At 57.9% G+C, this 15,516-nt stretch overlaps 1 protein-coding gene across 18 annotated transcripts in view; it reads left to right on the forward strand.

Moving 5' to 3' along the window:
- Positions 1-15,516, forward strand: part of AHDC1 (AT-hook DNA binding motif containing 1) — a 64,054-nt gene that overhangs the window by 41,370 nt on the left and 7,168 nt on the right. For 5 of the 18 annotated variants that reach the window (XM_070597007.1, XM_070597013.1, XM_070596978.1 and 2 more), the window contains 4 exons: positions 1,167-1,343; positions 6,594-6,705; positions 6,842-6,879; positions 7,255-12,171. In XM_070597007.1, the coding sequence (XP_070453108.1) occupies positions 7,329-12,128 (4,800 nt within the window). In that variant the 5' untranslated portion in view covers positions 1,167-1,343; positions 6,594-6,705; positions 6,842-6,879; positions 7,255-7,328 and the 3' untranslated portion in view covers positions 12,129-12,171. Of the gene's footprint in view, positions 1-1,166; positions 1,344-1,512; positions 1,780-6,436; positions 6,706-6,841; positions 6,880-7,251; positions 12,172-15,516 lie in introns of all 18 variants that reach the window. The other 13 variants (XM_070597004.1, XM_070596995.1, XM_070596967.1 and 10 more) reach the window with 7 other exon arrangements.

The following is a 15,516-nucleotide window of genomic DNA, read 5'->3' on the forward strand; positions in this document are numbered from 1 at the left end:
CCCTACCCCACCCCCCACACACATCCAGAAAGCTCTGAGACAGGCAGAAGCCGGTTCAGCTCCTGACACAGTGAGATGCAGAGAGCCAGGCAGAGTGTGCACTCACAGGCACACTCACAGCCTGATCACAGTTGGGCACACCTTGTCTCACGTAGGTGCTTACACCTCTGTGTCCTCACAGGCATGCAAACACAGGCTCAGCTGGACATGCACACAAAGCTGAATAGACCCAGATGCACACCCCCACACATATAACTGAAGACATCAAACCCAGGTACGCATGAGCCTCACGTGTACACATACTCGGCTGACCACAGACCATAGTGAGCAAACACAATGATCCCAAACATGTACACTCTTAAACACACATGTCCCACACAGACATACAAAAATACACAGGAAAGCATACAGAAGGCTAAATAGACCCAAGAACCCACATACAGGTATATTGCCCCAGACAGCTGAACATTCACAGACGTGCATTTATACGGGCAGGATCTCTAACACACATACAGATTCCCAGGCAACCAGAACCTCTAAGCAGTCCATGAGGCTTTATTCCCACACCCCCTCTGGGCTCCAGTACAGACTTCGGGGCAGACAAATGGGCAGGAAGCAGGGGGGTGGCGAGAAGGGCCATGGTTATTAAAGAAAACAAGAGACATAACCAATTACTGATGGAGAAGGGTGAGTGCCAGCTGCATATTATACCCCTCATGGAAATCTGCGTTCACCATCACTTTGAACAGCAACTCTCACCCCTGCATTCTAAATAAGCTCTTAGCATTTATAGTTTCCCCAGAGCACTCCTCCCCATTTATAAGATCTCCGCATTTTATAGATGAGAAAACTGAGAGCCAGAGAGGTTAACTGACTTGCCCAAGATCACACAGTTAGGAAGGATAGAGCCAAGGACTCTGACTGCCAAAGCCACCATAGTGTGTGTGTTCATGTTCATGCCTGCATGTACCTGCACACACAAAGATACTGCTTCCCGGGAGGAACCTGGGGTTTCAAGAGAGGCTCACAACTCCCCTGTGACATGAGGTTGGAGCTGATTTCATTGTGCACAAGAGTGGGCCTGGTCTAGGACAGCCTCCTCGTCCCTCTCTCTGACTCATCCTGTGTCCATGCTGATGCCTGGGGTATTGTGTTTGCTTCCACAGATGGGAGCTTGCCTGCCTATCTGCCCATCGGCCTGGATCCCAGAGCCTGCCCAGCTAAGTGCATGCAGAGGGCCCCGGGGTCGGGGCAACTCTCAGGCCGCCGCGGAAAGCACCCTGGAATCACTGGCGAAGACAGGCCTTTCCTGCTGAGCCGGGCCTGTCTGCACAGCCACTCAGGTAACAGTGTACAGGGAAGTCAAGTCTGTGCCACCCCCAGCGAGTGGGGATCAAGAGCACTTACTTCCCATTCCTAGCAGGGAGTCCCCTCTCCTGGCTTAGGCCAAAAAGAGGCCATTTATAGAATCAAATATATTAACCCAGCTTACTCAAACTCCCTATTATCCAGAAAGGGGAACTGAGACCCATGGATATACAGCAAGTCCCCTGGAGTCCTGCCTCCTAGTCTGGGGACTCTTCTCTGCACTTTGATGACCTGAGAGAACTGGGAAGAGAAAAGGGTTGTGACAGTGACCAGAACTCAGGGCAGAGGTGGAAACCAGAGTGCCTGATGTGTGCAGCTGACCCCCCACCCAGGACCCCTTTCTACTGGAGTCTGTGGAACCAGAGAGCTGGGAGGCCATCGTGAGGTGCTGAGAGGACCTGGGTAGCTCAGGTATGCTAGGCTGCCCTCATAGGATGCAATGGGGTGGGGGAAGGACCCCCTTCCTACTCCTGGGCCAGATTAGCCCACCCAGTCTCAAGAGCCACAGAGGCCAGGTGGGGCTGCCCTGCCCTTCAGAGGCAACTCCCTGAACTGACACATGACGCCTCTGGGCTCCAGGAAGCTCCCTGGAGCCCAGCCTGCCTGGGGACCCCACCCATCTTCCAAAAGAGCATTCCTGGGTCCTGAGGTCTGGGGGTGGGGCCTCCTGGGATTGTAAGGGTGGGAAGGTACAGCTGTGGGAGGATGCAGGACTGTGTCTACCAGCCTACAAATGTGCAAGGCATCTTGTGTGCAAGCAGGCGTGTGTAGGGCTCTGTCCTGAGGGTTCTGTATGTGAGAGTTATATAAGTGGATTGGGCTGGAGGATGTCCGGGGTCTGTGAATGTGGTACATTGGAGTGGTGAGTGTGCAAGATTGCGTGTGGGCAGGTGTGAGAATACTGGAGTGTTGTGTGTACCACACTGGATGGTGTATGTGTGCAGGGTGCTAGTGTCCACTGGAGAGGTGTGTAGACAAGAATCTGAACACACTGAGGTGATCTGTGGGTACGCTGGGATTATGTAGTGTGTGTACACAGGAATCTCTCCGCGTGTCACTGGGGAAGCGTGTGTTCAGGGTTCTGGGTGCACACTGGGGGAGGTGTGTGCACGTGGCTCCATTTGTGCTTTGGAGGTGGGCTGGGCAAGCCTTCAGTTGAGCTGGGCTCAGCAGTGCCCAGCCTTGTGGCCAAATCGCTGAAGTCACTTCCTTTCCTGCAGCAACTTTCCAGGAGGAGGAGTTCATCAGACCTGGGCGGGGAGAGGGGGGCGGAACCAGGAGCTCTCTGGGGAAGGAGGTGGGCGGGGGTGGGAGGCTGTGGGGAGGGCCTGGTGGGGCTGGAGGAGGGGAGTCCTCCGGCAGACAGAAGGAAAGACAAGGACAGGAGTCTGGAAGGGCCAAGGGCAGGAGGGGATGGGGGCGGAGCAGGGCGGGAAGCACAGTCCCTGGGTGACCTCGGAGGGAGGAAGGGAGGGCCACCCGGCAGGGTGACCCTCAGGTTCAGCCAGAGCTGGCAGTGGTGCCCGCACACCTGGCACCCAGGGAAGGGGGCTGGCAGGGGGCGGGACTAGGGCAGACCTGCTTGCCAGGTGCCCCGCTCCGGGCAGGAAGGGGGTGGGCGAGGGCTGCACAAAGGAGCTCTGTGTGGCTGGGGGTAGGGTGGGGTGGGGTGTGCTGCGCTGCGCTGTGCTGTGGGGGGGCCCTGATGGCTCCAGGGGGTGGGGCGGGGCTTGCTTCCCTTGGGGGCATCAGTAGCTCTAAGGGGACACCTAGTGGCGAGGGAGGGTAGTGCATGTGGGTGACTAAGGTGGGAGGGGGTAGATTAGAAGTTAAAAACTAGAACTGGTGATTGGGACTAGGACAGTTGGAGGAGGCTGTAGGGGAGGGAAGAGGCTGACTCTCTAGACAGTGAAGAAGTTTGGTTTAAAGAAACCCAACAAACCTAAATTCAGACTCCAGCTCCTCCATGTCATGGCTGTTTGTCCTTAAGGACATAACTTAACCTCTCTGTGCCTCCGTGTAAATGCCAAAGAAGTGGCAGCTGCCATCATTCTTTTCATCATTGTTATTTTTGTTATGATTTTGGGCTGAAGTCAGGTTGGAAGAAGAGCTTCAGGCACAGTTGGGTAGGTGGGAGGGGGGTGAAGAGAAGGAGATTGAGAGGGGTGGTACTTAGTTCCTGAGGGGGCAGATCCTGGGAGATAGAGGCCTGGAAGGGAGGTGATGGGGGAGGTCTCACAGCAGCAGTAATAGCCCCTTTGATGCAGTGTTTTCCATTTGAGGACATCCCTGGGCCTTCAATCCAGGCTGGGAGGGAAATGGTGTGGGGGGAGGAGTGTGCAGGCTGGAGAGAGGGTCATGAGGCCGGAAGTGAGAGCTGGGGCTGGCAGCCTGGCTCCCCTGGGGAGGCTGTGGGTGGGGGAGGGGGAGGCGGGCTGGGGAAGGGGTGGGGTGGTCACAGCCGCAGCAGCAGCAGCAGCAGCAGCAGCAGCAGCAGCAGCAGCAGCGGGGGAGGGTGGGGCTGGGGACTCAAGGATGTGGGCTGGCGCTTCCCGGCACTGTGCACAGCAGGTTGGGGCCCTCAGCCCCCTCCCAGCCTGCTGGTATCCCCATGGGCAGGCTCAGACACACTGACCCAGAAGCAGGCAGAAGGACAGAAGGACCCTTTCGACTTTGTTCACAGGCGTGGGATAGGTGGTGCCCTTGGGAGGGGTCCAAGAAAATGGCCGGCTGGGTGTGGTGGGGAGGGGAGCCAGCTGCTTCCCTCAGATCCTGAGGCTGCAGGAGAGAGCAGTGGGACAGAGTCAGGAGGTCTGGCAGGAGGACTTGCCCAGAGGTCTTCACGGGTGGGTGGAACAGAAGCCACCGCTGCAGAGGAGCTTTTTCTCCTCTGCCAAGATCACACCCTCAGGCCCCAAGTGGGAGGTCTCCAGAGCAGGGTGACTTGGTGAGCCCCACCCTCAGTAAGGGAGGGGTGGTGGCTTCTGGTAGGCATCTCAAAGAGGGCATCGGGAGCCGTGGGTCAACCATACTCTTGGAAATAAGACTTGGAGATTCCAGAGTCTGAGCCCCTTCCCTCCTTTGTGAGGGTGTTACCAACAGCCCTTCCTTCAAGAGCAACAGTGAGATTCTTGAAGCAGAACGGGCCTAGCCTGGGAGGGGCAAGTCCACAGTCTACAGCCAGGCATGGAAGAGCAGAACCCTGAGTGATTGAGTAGGCGGGACAATAAGGAACAGCTGAGGCCTGGGACCTGCAGAGAGGGAAAGGACAGTGGACAGGGGGATGTTCTGCCTGGATGAGTAATAGAAGGGGCCTCCCATGCCATTGTGTGGGCTTTGGCAAAGTCTCCTTCCTTCTTGGGGTCTCAGTTTCCTCATCTGTAAAATGGGAGGAGCATGAGGTGTCACTAGAACAGTGTACCCTCTGGGGAGGCTCATTAAAAATATAGATTCCCAGATGTCCCTTCAGATTTATGAGTCAGACTCCCCTGGACTAGGGCCTGGGTATCTGGAGTCTTACACGGCTCCCCTAGGCCCAGGCTTTGGAAGCCAGTGGGTGAGATGATTTTAAGGTTCCTCCCAGCCTTAAATTAGACCACGGCTCTAGAAAGAGCACTTTCAGGAGGGACTGGAGGAGAGCTGCAGGAGCTGGGAATGGAAGGTGGCTTTGGACTTCGGGCAGAATGAGGAATCCTGCCACTTAGCAGCTGTGTGACTTCAGGCAAGTTACACAACTGCTCTGAGACTGTTCCCTCTGAAACACGGGGATAATAAGACAGGCCTCCCGGGTTGCTGTGAAGATTCAGTGGGTCATGTATGAGGAGGTGCTTTGTAGATTGCAAGTTGCTGCGCACCAAGGGGTAGTGAGGGAGTGTCCCTTTCCACACCATCCTGTCCCCGAGTCAGCTCTGTAGTCTTACTGTGGGGTGACAGCACTGAGCAGTATGGTAAGAGTCTACATGTGTCTGTGGGGGTGGGCCCTGGGGAGCAGGTCAGGGCGAAACACTAGTCAGTGATCAGGGTCAGGCTTTAAGATCTTCACAGAGGTCAGGACCCATTTATCTCCCACTCCCCAAGATCCCAGCTCCTGGGGATCAGCCAGGGCCCTGAATCCCCAGGCTCCCTTGGGAGTCAGACATGCCTGGATCTAAATCCCAGCTCTGTCCTGACCAGCTCAGGGAGTCAGTCGGTAAATATTTATGTAGCATCCATAGCCCAGGCCCTAGGGTCAGGGGATACAGTGGTAAACAAGACAGATGCGGTCCCTGCCTCTGAAGAGCCCTCACTTGGGCGGGAGACACACTGAACAGCCAGTCATACAAATAATTGATTGCGGTCGTGATAAATACTGTGAAGGTGAAATAGAGAGGGCCCTGAGCGTACGTAGCAGGGACCGGATCCAGGCCAGAGGTGGGATGGGGAGGTCAGAGGGAGTCTTTCTGATAAAGGCAGGAGAGGGATCAGAGAATGTCCCTTTCCACATCCTTTTCTTCCTCCCACCCTCCACATCCTTCTTGGGTCCCACTTTTGTGTCTAAGCAAGAATGAGAGAGCCTCCTGCAAGAAGGCGGGGCTGATTGCTCTGAATGCCTCATTCATTCATTCATTCATTTCTTTAATAAATATTTTTTGAAGCATGCCTGTGGGCCACCTGCTGACCAGGGTTTTAGGAGATACACACAAAAGTGAACAGGACAGAACTCCTTGCCTCCATGGTGCTTACCACCTTTCAGTGGATGGTTTCCTCATCTGTAAAAATGGGGATGATAATCATTATCTCAGGTTTGCAGGGGGATTAGATGAGATAATCCATATAAAGTGCTCAGCTCAGTGTTTGGCAACAGAGAAAGTGTCCCCAGAGTATGAGCTTTTATTGTAGTTGACTCCCTGGTATGATTGTTAAACCTCTGACCTCAGGCGCTCTTCACCTTTTCTTTGCAGCTCTTATTCCACTAATAATTAAATCATTTACGATTATCTGATCACTGCTTGTCTATGCAGTCCTTGTGCAAAGTAGGCACTCCATAAATAACGAGTATGTGAATGAATGATGTTGCTTCATCTCTTAGCCTCCATGTCTTCATCTGCAAAATGGGGTTATTAATAGCCCCTGCCTCGCAGGATTGGTATGAAGAATTAAATGAAACGATGCCTGGACAGCTTCCAGCCCAGTGCCTGGCGTGCAGTAGGTGCTCACTAAACCTGAGCTGCGATGGTCCTTTCCAGGCGCTGTCCACGCCCCGAGCCTGGGCTCAGGCTGAAGTTGCTCCACGGCACCCCCCAGCTGACAGCCAGCGACTGGCAGAGCCCCCAGGCACGGGGGCCCTCTCTCTTCCAGGTCAGCTGGGTGTCTGCACTGGAGGGAGCACCGAGGGAGCTGGGGGTGGTATGTGGAGGGGACCAGGCAGGTGGGCAGTGGTTGGGCTGTGGCCACCAGACCATTCAGATCTCCTGTTGCCTGTCTTTGCCCACAGAGGTCTCCAGTGTGACAGCCCAGGCGGCAGAGCCGAGGGTGAGTGCCTGGGGTTTTGGAGACCCGGGGTTGGGGCAAGAAGGAAGAAGCCATGCCCACGATAGGACTTCCTGGCCCTGTCCTTAAGTTTGATCTGGAGTGGTTGCCCCACCCTGCCAATGGGCTTCCCTCTCGAAGGCAGGTGTCCTGTTCTCCCTGAGCCCACAGCCAGGGTCTAGAAGCAGGTGAACTGTCAATAAGTGCAACTGGGGTCCATCATGCTGCATGTGGTGGTTTGGGAAAGATTGGGGGTCAACAAAGGGGTTGGGCTTGGGGAGGGGAGTTAGGGAGGGGTGCAGGGGCTCACCAGGATACGGGAAGCTGACGGGGACTTGGGTATTCAGTGAGGGACCTCCTGCCTGTCCTGCCCAGCAGGTCCTGGTCCCGGCTTCTCGCACCCTCATGTCAGCCCCGGCCCTGCCCGGCGGCCCGCGGAGGACAAGGTCAGGATGCGTGTGAAGCCCCAGGGCCTGGTGGTGACTTCCAGTGCCGTGTGCAGCTCTCCTGACTACCTCCGGGAGCCCAAGTACTACCCCGGCGGCCCCCCCACCCCCCGGCCCTTGCTTCCCACCCGGCCCCCTGCCAGCCCACCTGACAAGGCCTTCGCCCACACCTTCTCTGAGAACCCACGCCCACCCCCACGCCGGGACCCCAGCACCCGGCGCCCACTAGTCCTTGCCAAGGGGGACGACCCGCTGCCCCCGAGAGCAGCCCGGCCCGTCTCACAGGCCCACTGCCCCACACCTGCGGGAGACGGCAGCAGCTCCCGACGTCGCTGGGACAACGGCCGGGTGAACCTGCGTCCAGTGGTGCAGCTGATTGACATCATGAAGGATCTGACGCGCCTCTCCCAGGACCTACAGCACAGCGGCGTGCATCTGGACTGCGGTGGGCTCCGGCTCAGCCGCCCGCCCGCCCCCCCACCTGGTGACCTTCAGTATAGCTTCTTCTCCTCACCTAGCCTGGCCAACAGCATCCGCAGTCCTGAGGAGCGGGCTACTCCCCACGCCAAGTCCGAACGGCCCAGCCACCCCCTCTACGAACCTGCACCTGAGCCTAGAGACAGTCCCCAGCCCGGCCAAGGCCATAGTCCCGGAGCCACGGCTGCAGCCACCGGTCTGCCCCCGGAGCCCGAGCCGGACGGCCCTGATTACTCAGAACTTGCTGACGCTGACATCCTTAGTGAGCTGGCCTCCCTTACTTGCCCTGAAGCCCAGCTGCTGGAGGCCCAGGCCCTCGAGCCACCGTCACCTGAGCCAGAGCCTCAACTCCTGGACCCCCAGCCCCGCTTCCTGGACCCACAGGCACTAGAGCCGCTCGGGGAAGCTTTGGAGCTGCCGCCCCTGCAACCTCTTGCTGATCCTCTGGGGCTACCGGGCCTGGCTCTACAGGCCCTGGATACCCTGCCTGACTCCCTGGAGTCACAGCTGCTCGACCCTCAGGCACTTGACCCCCTGCCCAAGTTGCTTGACGTCCCCGGCCGCCGTCTGGAGCCTCAGCAGCCCCTGGGGCCCTGCCCACTGGCCGAGCCCTTGCGCCTAGACTTGTGCTCACCCCATGGCCCCCCTGGGCCTGAGGGTCACCCCAAGTACGCCTTGAGGCGCACTGATAGGCCAAAGATCCTGTGTCGCCGGCGGAAAGCCGGCCGGGGGCGCAAGGCAGATGCTGGACCTGAGGGCCGCCTGCTGCCCCTGCCTATGCCTACAGGGCTGGCAGCCACCCTGGCCGAGCCCCCACCACCACCGCCTCCACCACCTCCTACCCTGCCAGGCCCTGGCCCAGTCCCAGAGCTGGAGCCGGAATCTTCCCAGACTCCAGTGGTCCCTACCCGCAAAGGCAAGTGCCGGGGCGTGCGGCGCATGGTGGTGAAGATGGCCAAGATCCCTGTATCACTGGGGAGGCGGAACAAGACCACGTACAAGGTGTCATCCTTGAGCAGCAGCCTGAGTGTGGAGGGCAAGGAGCTGGGCCTGCGTGTGTCGGCAGAGCCTACCCCACTGCTAAAGATGAAGAACAATGGACGGAACGTGGTGGTGGTCTTTCCACCTGGCGAGATGCCCATTATTCTCAAGCGTAAGCGCGGCCGCCCTCCTAAGAACCTGCTGCTGGGTCCTGGCAAGCCCAAGGAGCCAGCCGTGGTGGCAGCCGAGGCAGCCACCGTGGCAGCAGCCACCATGGCCATGCCGGAGGTGAAGAAACGGCGGCGGCGGAAGCAGAAGCTGGCATCTCCCCAGCCGTCCTATGCGGCAGACGCCAACGACAGCAAGGCCGAGTACTCAGACGTCCTCGCCAAGCTTGCCTTCCTGAACCGCCAGAGCCAGTGTGCCGGTCGGTGCTCACCGCCCCGCTGCTGGACACCCAGTGAGCCCGAGTCAGTGCACCAGGCACCTGACACCCAGAGCATCTCTCACTTCCTGCACCGTGTGCAGGGCTTCCGAAGGCGTGGAGGCAAAGCGGGCGGTTTTGGTGGCCGGGGTGGGGGCCATGCAGCCAAGGCAGCCCGTTGTTCCTTCAGTGACTTCTTTGAGGGCATTGGCAAGAAAAAGAAGGTGGTGGCAGTGACAGCTGCTGGGGTTGGGGGCCCCGGCCTCACCGAGTTGGGGCACCCACGCAAACGGGGCCGGGGGGAGGTGGATGCCGTGACTGGGAAGCCCAAGCGCAAGAGGCGGTCCCGGAAGAACGGGACTCTGTTCCCAGAGCAGGTGCCCAGTGGCCCAGGCTTTGGGGAGGCGGGTGCTGAGTGGGCCGGGGACAAGGGTGGTGGCTGGGCCCCTCACCATGGGCACCCAGGCGGGCAAACTGGCCGAAACTGTGGGTTCCAGGGGACCGAGGCCCGGGCCTTTGCCTCCACTGGGCTAGAGAGTGGGGCTTCAGGCCGAGGCAGCTACTACAGCACAGGTGCGCCTGCGGGCCAGACAGAGCTCAGCCAGGAGCGCCAGAACCTCTTCACCGGCTATTTTCGCTCACTGCTCGATTCGGATGACTCCTCTGACCTCCTGGACTTTGCCCTCTCAGCCTCTCGCCCTGAGTCCCGGAAGGCGTCAGGCACCTACACAGGGCCCCCCACCAGCGCCCTACCTGCCCAGCGGGGCCTGGCCACTTTCCCCAGCCGGGGAGCCAAGGCCAGCCCAGTGGCAGTGGGCAGCAGTGGGGCTGGGGCAGACCCCTCCTTTCAGCCTGTGCTGCCTGCTCGCCAAACCTTCCCACCAGGCCGTGCAGCAAGCTATGGGATAACCCCAGCCACTTCAGATTGCCGGGCTGCCGAGACCTTCCCTAAGCTGGCTCCCCCACCTTCAACCGTGGCCCGCTCACCTACTACCCACCCACCCACCAACACTTACCCACCCCAGTATGGTGGCTATGGGGCTGGACAAAGCGTATTCGCCCCAGCTAAGCCCTTTACAGGCCAGGACTGTGCTAATAGCAAGGACTGCAGCTTCGCCTATGGCAGCGGCAACAGCCTGCCTGCCTCGCCCAGCAGCGCCCACAGCGCTGGCTACGCCCCACCGCCTACTGGTGGCCCCTGCCTGCCACCAAGCAAGGCCTCCTTCTTCAACAGCTCTGAGGGGGCCCCCTTCTCTGGTTCAGCCCCCACGCCCCTGCGCTGTGACAGCCGGGCCAGCACCGTCTCACCCGGCGGCTACATGGTGCCCAAGGGCACCACAGCCTCTGCCACCTCCGCTGCCTCTGCCGCCTCCTCCTCCTCCTCCTCCTTCCAGCCCTCGCCTGAGAACTGTCGGCAGTTTGCGGGGGCTTCTCAGTGGCCTTTCCGGCAGGGCTACGGAGGCCTGGACTGGGCCTCAGAGGCCTTCAGTCAGCTCTACAATCCTGGTTTCGACTGCCACGTCACCGAGCCCAACGTGATCCTGGACATCTCCAACTACACGCCACAGAAGGTGAAACAGCAGACAGCCGTGTCCGAGACCTTCTCCGAGTCGTCCTCTGACAGCACCCAGTTCAATCAGCCAGTCGGCGGTGGTTTTCGGCGTGCCAACAGCGAGGCCTCGAGCAGTGAGGGCCAGTCGAGCCTGTCCAGCCTGGAGAAACTGATGATGGACTGGAACGAGGCATCATCTGCCCCCGGCTACAACTGGAACCAGAGCGTCCTCTTCCAGAGCAGCTCCAAACCAGGCCGTGGACGGCGGAAGAAGGTGGACCTATTTGAGGCCTCACATCTGGGCTTCCCATCATCTGCCTCGGCCACTGCCTCAGGCTACCCATCCAAACGGAGCACTGGGCCCCGACAGCCACGGGGTGGACGGGGCGGTGGGGCCTGCTCAGCCAAGAAGGAGCGGGGTGGTGCAGCAGCCAAAGCCAAGTTCATCCCCAAGCCACAGCCGGTCAACCCGCTGTTCCAGGACAGCCCAGACCTTGGCCTGGACTACTATAGCGGGGACAGCAGCATGTCACCACTGCCCTCGCAGTCGAGGGCCTTCAGTGTGAGCGAGCGAGACCCCTGTGACTTCATGGGACCCTACTCCATGAACCCATCCACGCCATCTGACGGCACCTTTGGCCAAGGGTTTCACTGCGACTCGCCCAGCCTGGGTGCCCCTGAACTGGACAGCAAGCATTTCCCGCCACTGGCCCACCCACCCACCGTGTTTGATGCTGGCCTGCAGAAGGCATACTCACCCACTTGCTCACCCACACTAGGCTTCAAGGAAGAGCTGCGGCCGCCACCCACAAAGCTGGCTGCCTGTGAGCCCCTCAAGCATGGGCTCCAGGGGGCCAGCCTGGGCCACGCGGCTGCAGCCCAGGCACACCTGAGCTGCCGGGACCTGCCGCTGGGCCAGCCCCACTACGACTCTCCCAGCTGCAAGGGCACAGCATATTGGTACCCGCCAGGCTCAGCTGCCCGCAGCCCACCCTATGAAGGCAAGGTGGGTACGGGGCTGCTGGCTGACTTCCTGGGCAGGACGGAGGCCGCGTGTCTCAGTGCCCCACACCTGGCTAGCCCACCGGCCACGCCCAAGGCCGACAAAGAGCCGCTGGAGATGGCCCGGCCGCCTGGCCCACCCCGTGGCCCCACTGCAGCCACTGCTGGCTATGGCTGCCCACTCCTTAGTGACTTGACCCTGTCCCCCGTGCCGAGGGACTCGCTGCTGCCCCTGCAGGATACTGCCTACAGGTATCCAGGCTTTATGCCGCAGGCGCATCCCGGCCTGGGTGGGGGCCCCAAGAGCGGCTTCCTGGGGCCCATGGCGGAACCTCACCCTGAGGACACATTCACCGTCACCTCCCTGTAGTGCCAACTGAAGTGCCGACTGGACCTCGAGGTTTTGTTCCTGGGTGAGTCTGGGCATGTGGGTTTAGTGGGCAGAGAGGCCTAGAGGTGGGAGGGGTGAGGACATTGGAGTTTAGGCGAGGGGAAAAGGTATAGTGATGAGCAGGAAGGATTTAAGGACAAGACTGGGGACGTGACGACAGGGAGCTGGGATTCAGGAAGGAGTCTGGGATTAGCTTTTGGGAATAGTCTGAGGAAGGAGATGGGTTGCTTGGGTGGGGAACCCAGCATGGGGATTGGACATTCCCCAGTTACTGAGATGACTGGAGAACCGTAGACTGCATGGGGCCATTTAGTTTGGTTCGTCAAGCATTTATTTCCCTCACTCCTGTTAGGTCCTGGGCAGGCACCACCTGAGTCCCAGGAAAGACTCACTACTTGGCCTCTTATGAGGGAGGCATTCACATCACCCTGTGTGACACAAGTGATGAGACAAGCAGGTTGGATCATTATCCACTGCGGCCTATCCAGGGTCCAACCCTACCAGGCTCCCTCGTTTCCCTGGGAGCTTCATTTAATCCAAGATGCAATCTGGCCAGGGCTAGGCTGAGTGTGGCCAGTATGTCTTGGTCACACACTCTGCAATGGCTTTACAAAATGGCCCGAAGTGTCCTTTCCTGGTCTCCCAGGGTACCCCCAAAGGCTATTTTTCAGTATCTTTGGCCTGAGGTAGGCTCAAGAGTGGTCAGGGGCATGCAAGGTAGGGATCCAGAGGAGAAAAGGGGTGCTGGGGTCCTGCCGTGCCTGGGAACCTGCAGCCAGTGGATCTGTCCCCAGGCAGGATGTTTTCTGCCTAGAGAAAGCCAGTTCTTTTCCTGAAGCTAAATGCTTTTCCAAGAGTTCGGTTAAACATTACTAGATATTTAGGTATTATTTTTATCAGGCACTGTGACCTCATTAGTTGGAGTCACAGTTTTAGTTTCTTAAGATTTTGTGTTTAAGAAAAGGAAAGTAAAAAGGGGAAAATGCCCCCAAAATGGAAAAGGGGCAGGGTTGGAGAAGTCATTTTCTTGATGAACAACCTGCTCCAGAAATACAGCCATAGCTGGCCCATCAGATCTCACTTTTGGACAACAGATTTGTCACAAAATTGGCCCAGATGTGATGGGTGGCAGTGGTATGGGCCAGGGGCCTGGCTGAGCCCCTCACCCTCCACCTCTGCTGCCACTGCAGCCTCCTGGGAGTGTCTCTTCCTGGAGAAGGAATAGCAGGGCTCCTGGAAAGCCCCGTCCCTGCTCTGGGAAGGCCATTCAAGGCCAGGGTGACTCAGGGTCCTGAAGTCATGTCACTGGAAAGTTGTTACCCCCTCTCTGCCTGACCTCAGCTCCCTTGGTGCCTAAAGGTGGCAAAGGGCAACACGTGGGGGTCAGGAGGCTCAGGGAAGGACCCTTCCCCAATTGGCCATCAACTTGCTACATGCCCTTGACCAAGCTTTTGCCCCTCCTCCCCCCCGCCTCTATTTCCCCATCTGTTCAAGGAGATTGACTTTGATAATCTCTTAGGCTCTTGCAACTCTGCATGGCATAGACAATGGACTGAACTTTTTTTTTTTGGCAGCATATTTTTCCTCCTAATGAAGCCAGGCCAAGATTAAAATGGCCTTCCATTCCCCATGCGTCTCATTGCAAGCAGCAGAGCCACAGATCTGAGGCAGACCAGGGAGAAGCTGCTTAGGGTTTAAAATGTCAAACACTTGATCCTTCTCACTGGAGGGGAGATGTCTCATGGATAATCCAGAAATGTGAAATAATCCAAAAACCGTTCCTCCCGGGCTCTGGGTGGGAAAATAAACGGGAATGGGGGCTGGGTGTTTGGGCAGGTCACAGCTCAGTGAGATACATAATGGAACCACCCAGTGAGGCCTGAACGCAGGAGGAACTGGGATGCCATCCAGCCCCACATTCTGGCCCCGCTCCCCACTCAGAGCTGGGAGTTGACATCACTATCCTCAGACCAATGCATTCACTTGTTCCAGAGACATCTGTCCAGCACCCACTATGTGCCAGGCATTGGGGGCACCACAGTGAATACCACAAATGAGGTCCTAGTCCTCAGAGGGCTTCCAGTTTAGAGAGAAAGACAGTAAACAATGACACAGAGCATTTAATAATTATCACCATAGGAAGGACTGTGCAAGAGAAGAAAAGCTAGGAGGCCGTGAGAGCCTGTAGCAAGCTGATGCCAGAAAATGGGAGGACATTGGCCAGACCAGGAGTGGGAAGAGCATTCTGGGCAGAGAGAGCAGCAGTGAGTAAAGCCCTGAGGGAGGCAGAGGCTCAGCTTTGAGGAATTGATAAGAAGACAGTAGCATCGAGTAAGGGACGAGGCAGGCAGGGCCAGATCATGTAGGGTATTGGAAGGTTTGAACTTTACTCCAAGACAAATGGGGAATGGTTGAAGAGTTCTCAGCTGCGATGCCATGGGTCACAGTGGAGCAGGGCAAGTGTGGAAGGAAGGAGACCAGCTGCAGGAGTCCAAGCAAGCATTGATGGTGGCATGGACCAAGGCTGTGGTGGGCTGTCTCCCTTCTTTATCTAAGATGGCACACCAGCTCCCTCCCTCATCTAGGGCAACCCTCAGTGCCAGGGACTGATGAGAATCATTGTGAGAGTGAGGAAGAGTTGGGGATATAGAGAGGACAACAGTGAGGAGGAAGAGTCAACAGAGGGAGGAGTGCTGTCAGCAATGGGTTTATACACAGAGGACGGTGACACGCTCATTCACCAACAGGCTGTGAGCACTTTGGACACTGGGCACTGGAGAAGCAGTCATTCAGCTCAGCCTCACATCTTGAGCCCCTCCATGCCCATCCCACTGCCAGGCACGGGGGAGACAGAGACATGGCCCCTGTCTTTAGAGTTCAGCATCTACCCCAGGAAGCTAAAACAAGTACACAAAGAACCTAAAAACACCTGGTGGAAAGTGGCAGGTGCCCAGAGGCAGGGAGAAACAAAGCTTGAGCACCAGGAAAGGTGAGCGTTGGGGTCAGAAATCATCTCTCTACCCCATTGTTAGGAAAGGGACATGAATTTGTGCAACACTGCCACACTGACCCTTCGGAGCAACACCCACCCTCCCATCAGAGTCGAGGAAACAGGTACAGCTGTGAACCTCACCCAGGGGATCCACAGGTAGTAAATGGTGGAGCCAGGATTTGAGCCCAGTCCTGGCCCCCCAGAGCCTGGGTACTCTGCCATACTGCTCCTTCTCCGCCCTGCACCCCTGATTCTCCACCTGCAAAATGACGGATTGGGTGGATGCTCCCTACAACTCTTTCTGGGTCTGACATTTTAAATGGATTTTGAGGTTCTGCGGAAGAAGCTGCATTTGAGCTTGACCTTGAAGAACAG

This window comes from Equus przewalskii, chromosome 2, assembly GCF_037783145.1.
Source record: "Equus przewalskii isolate Varuska chromosome 2, EquPr2, whole genome shotgun sequence".
NCBI lineage: Eukaryota > Metazoa > Chordata > Mammalia > Perissodactyla > Equidae > Equus > Equus przewalskii.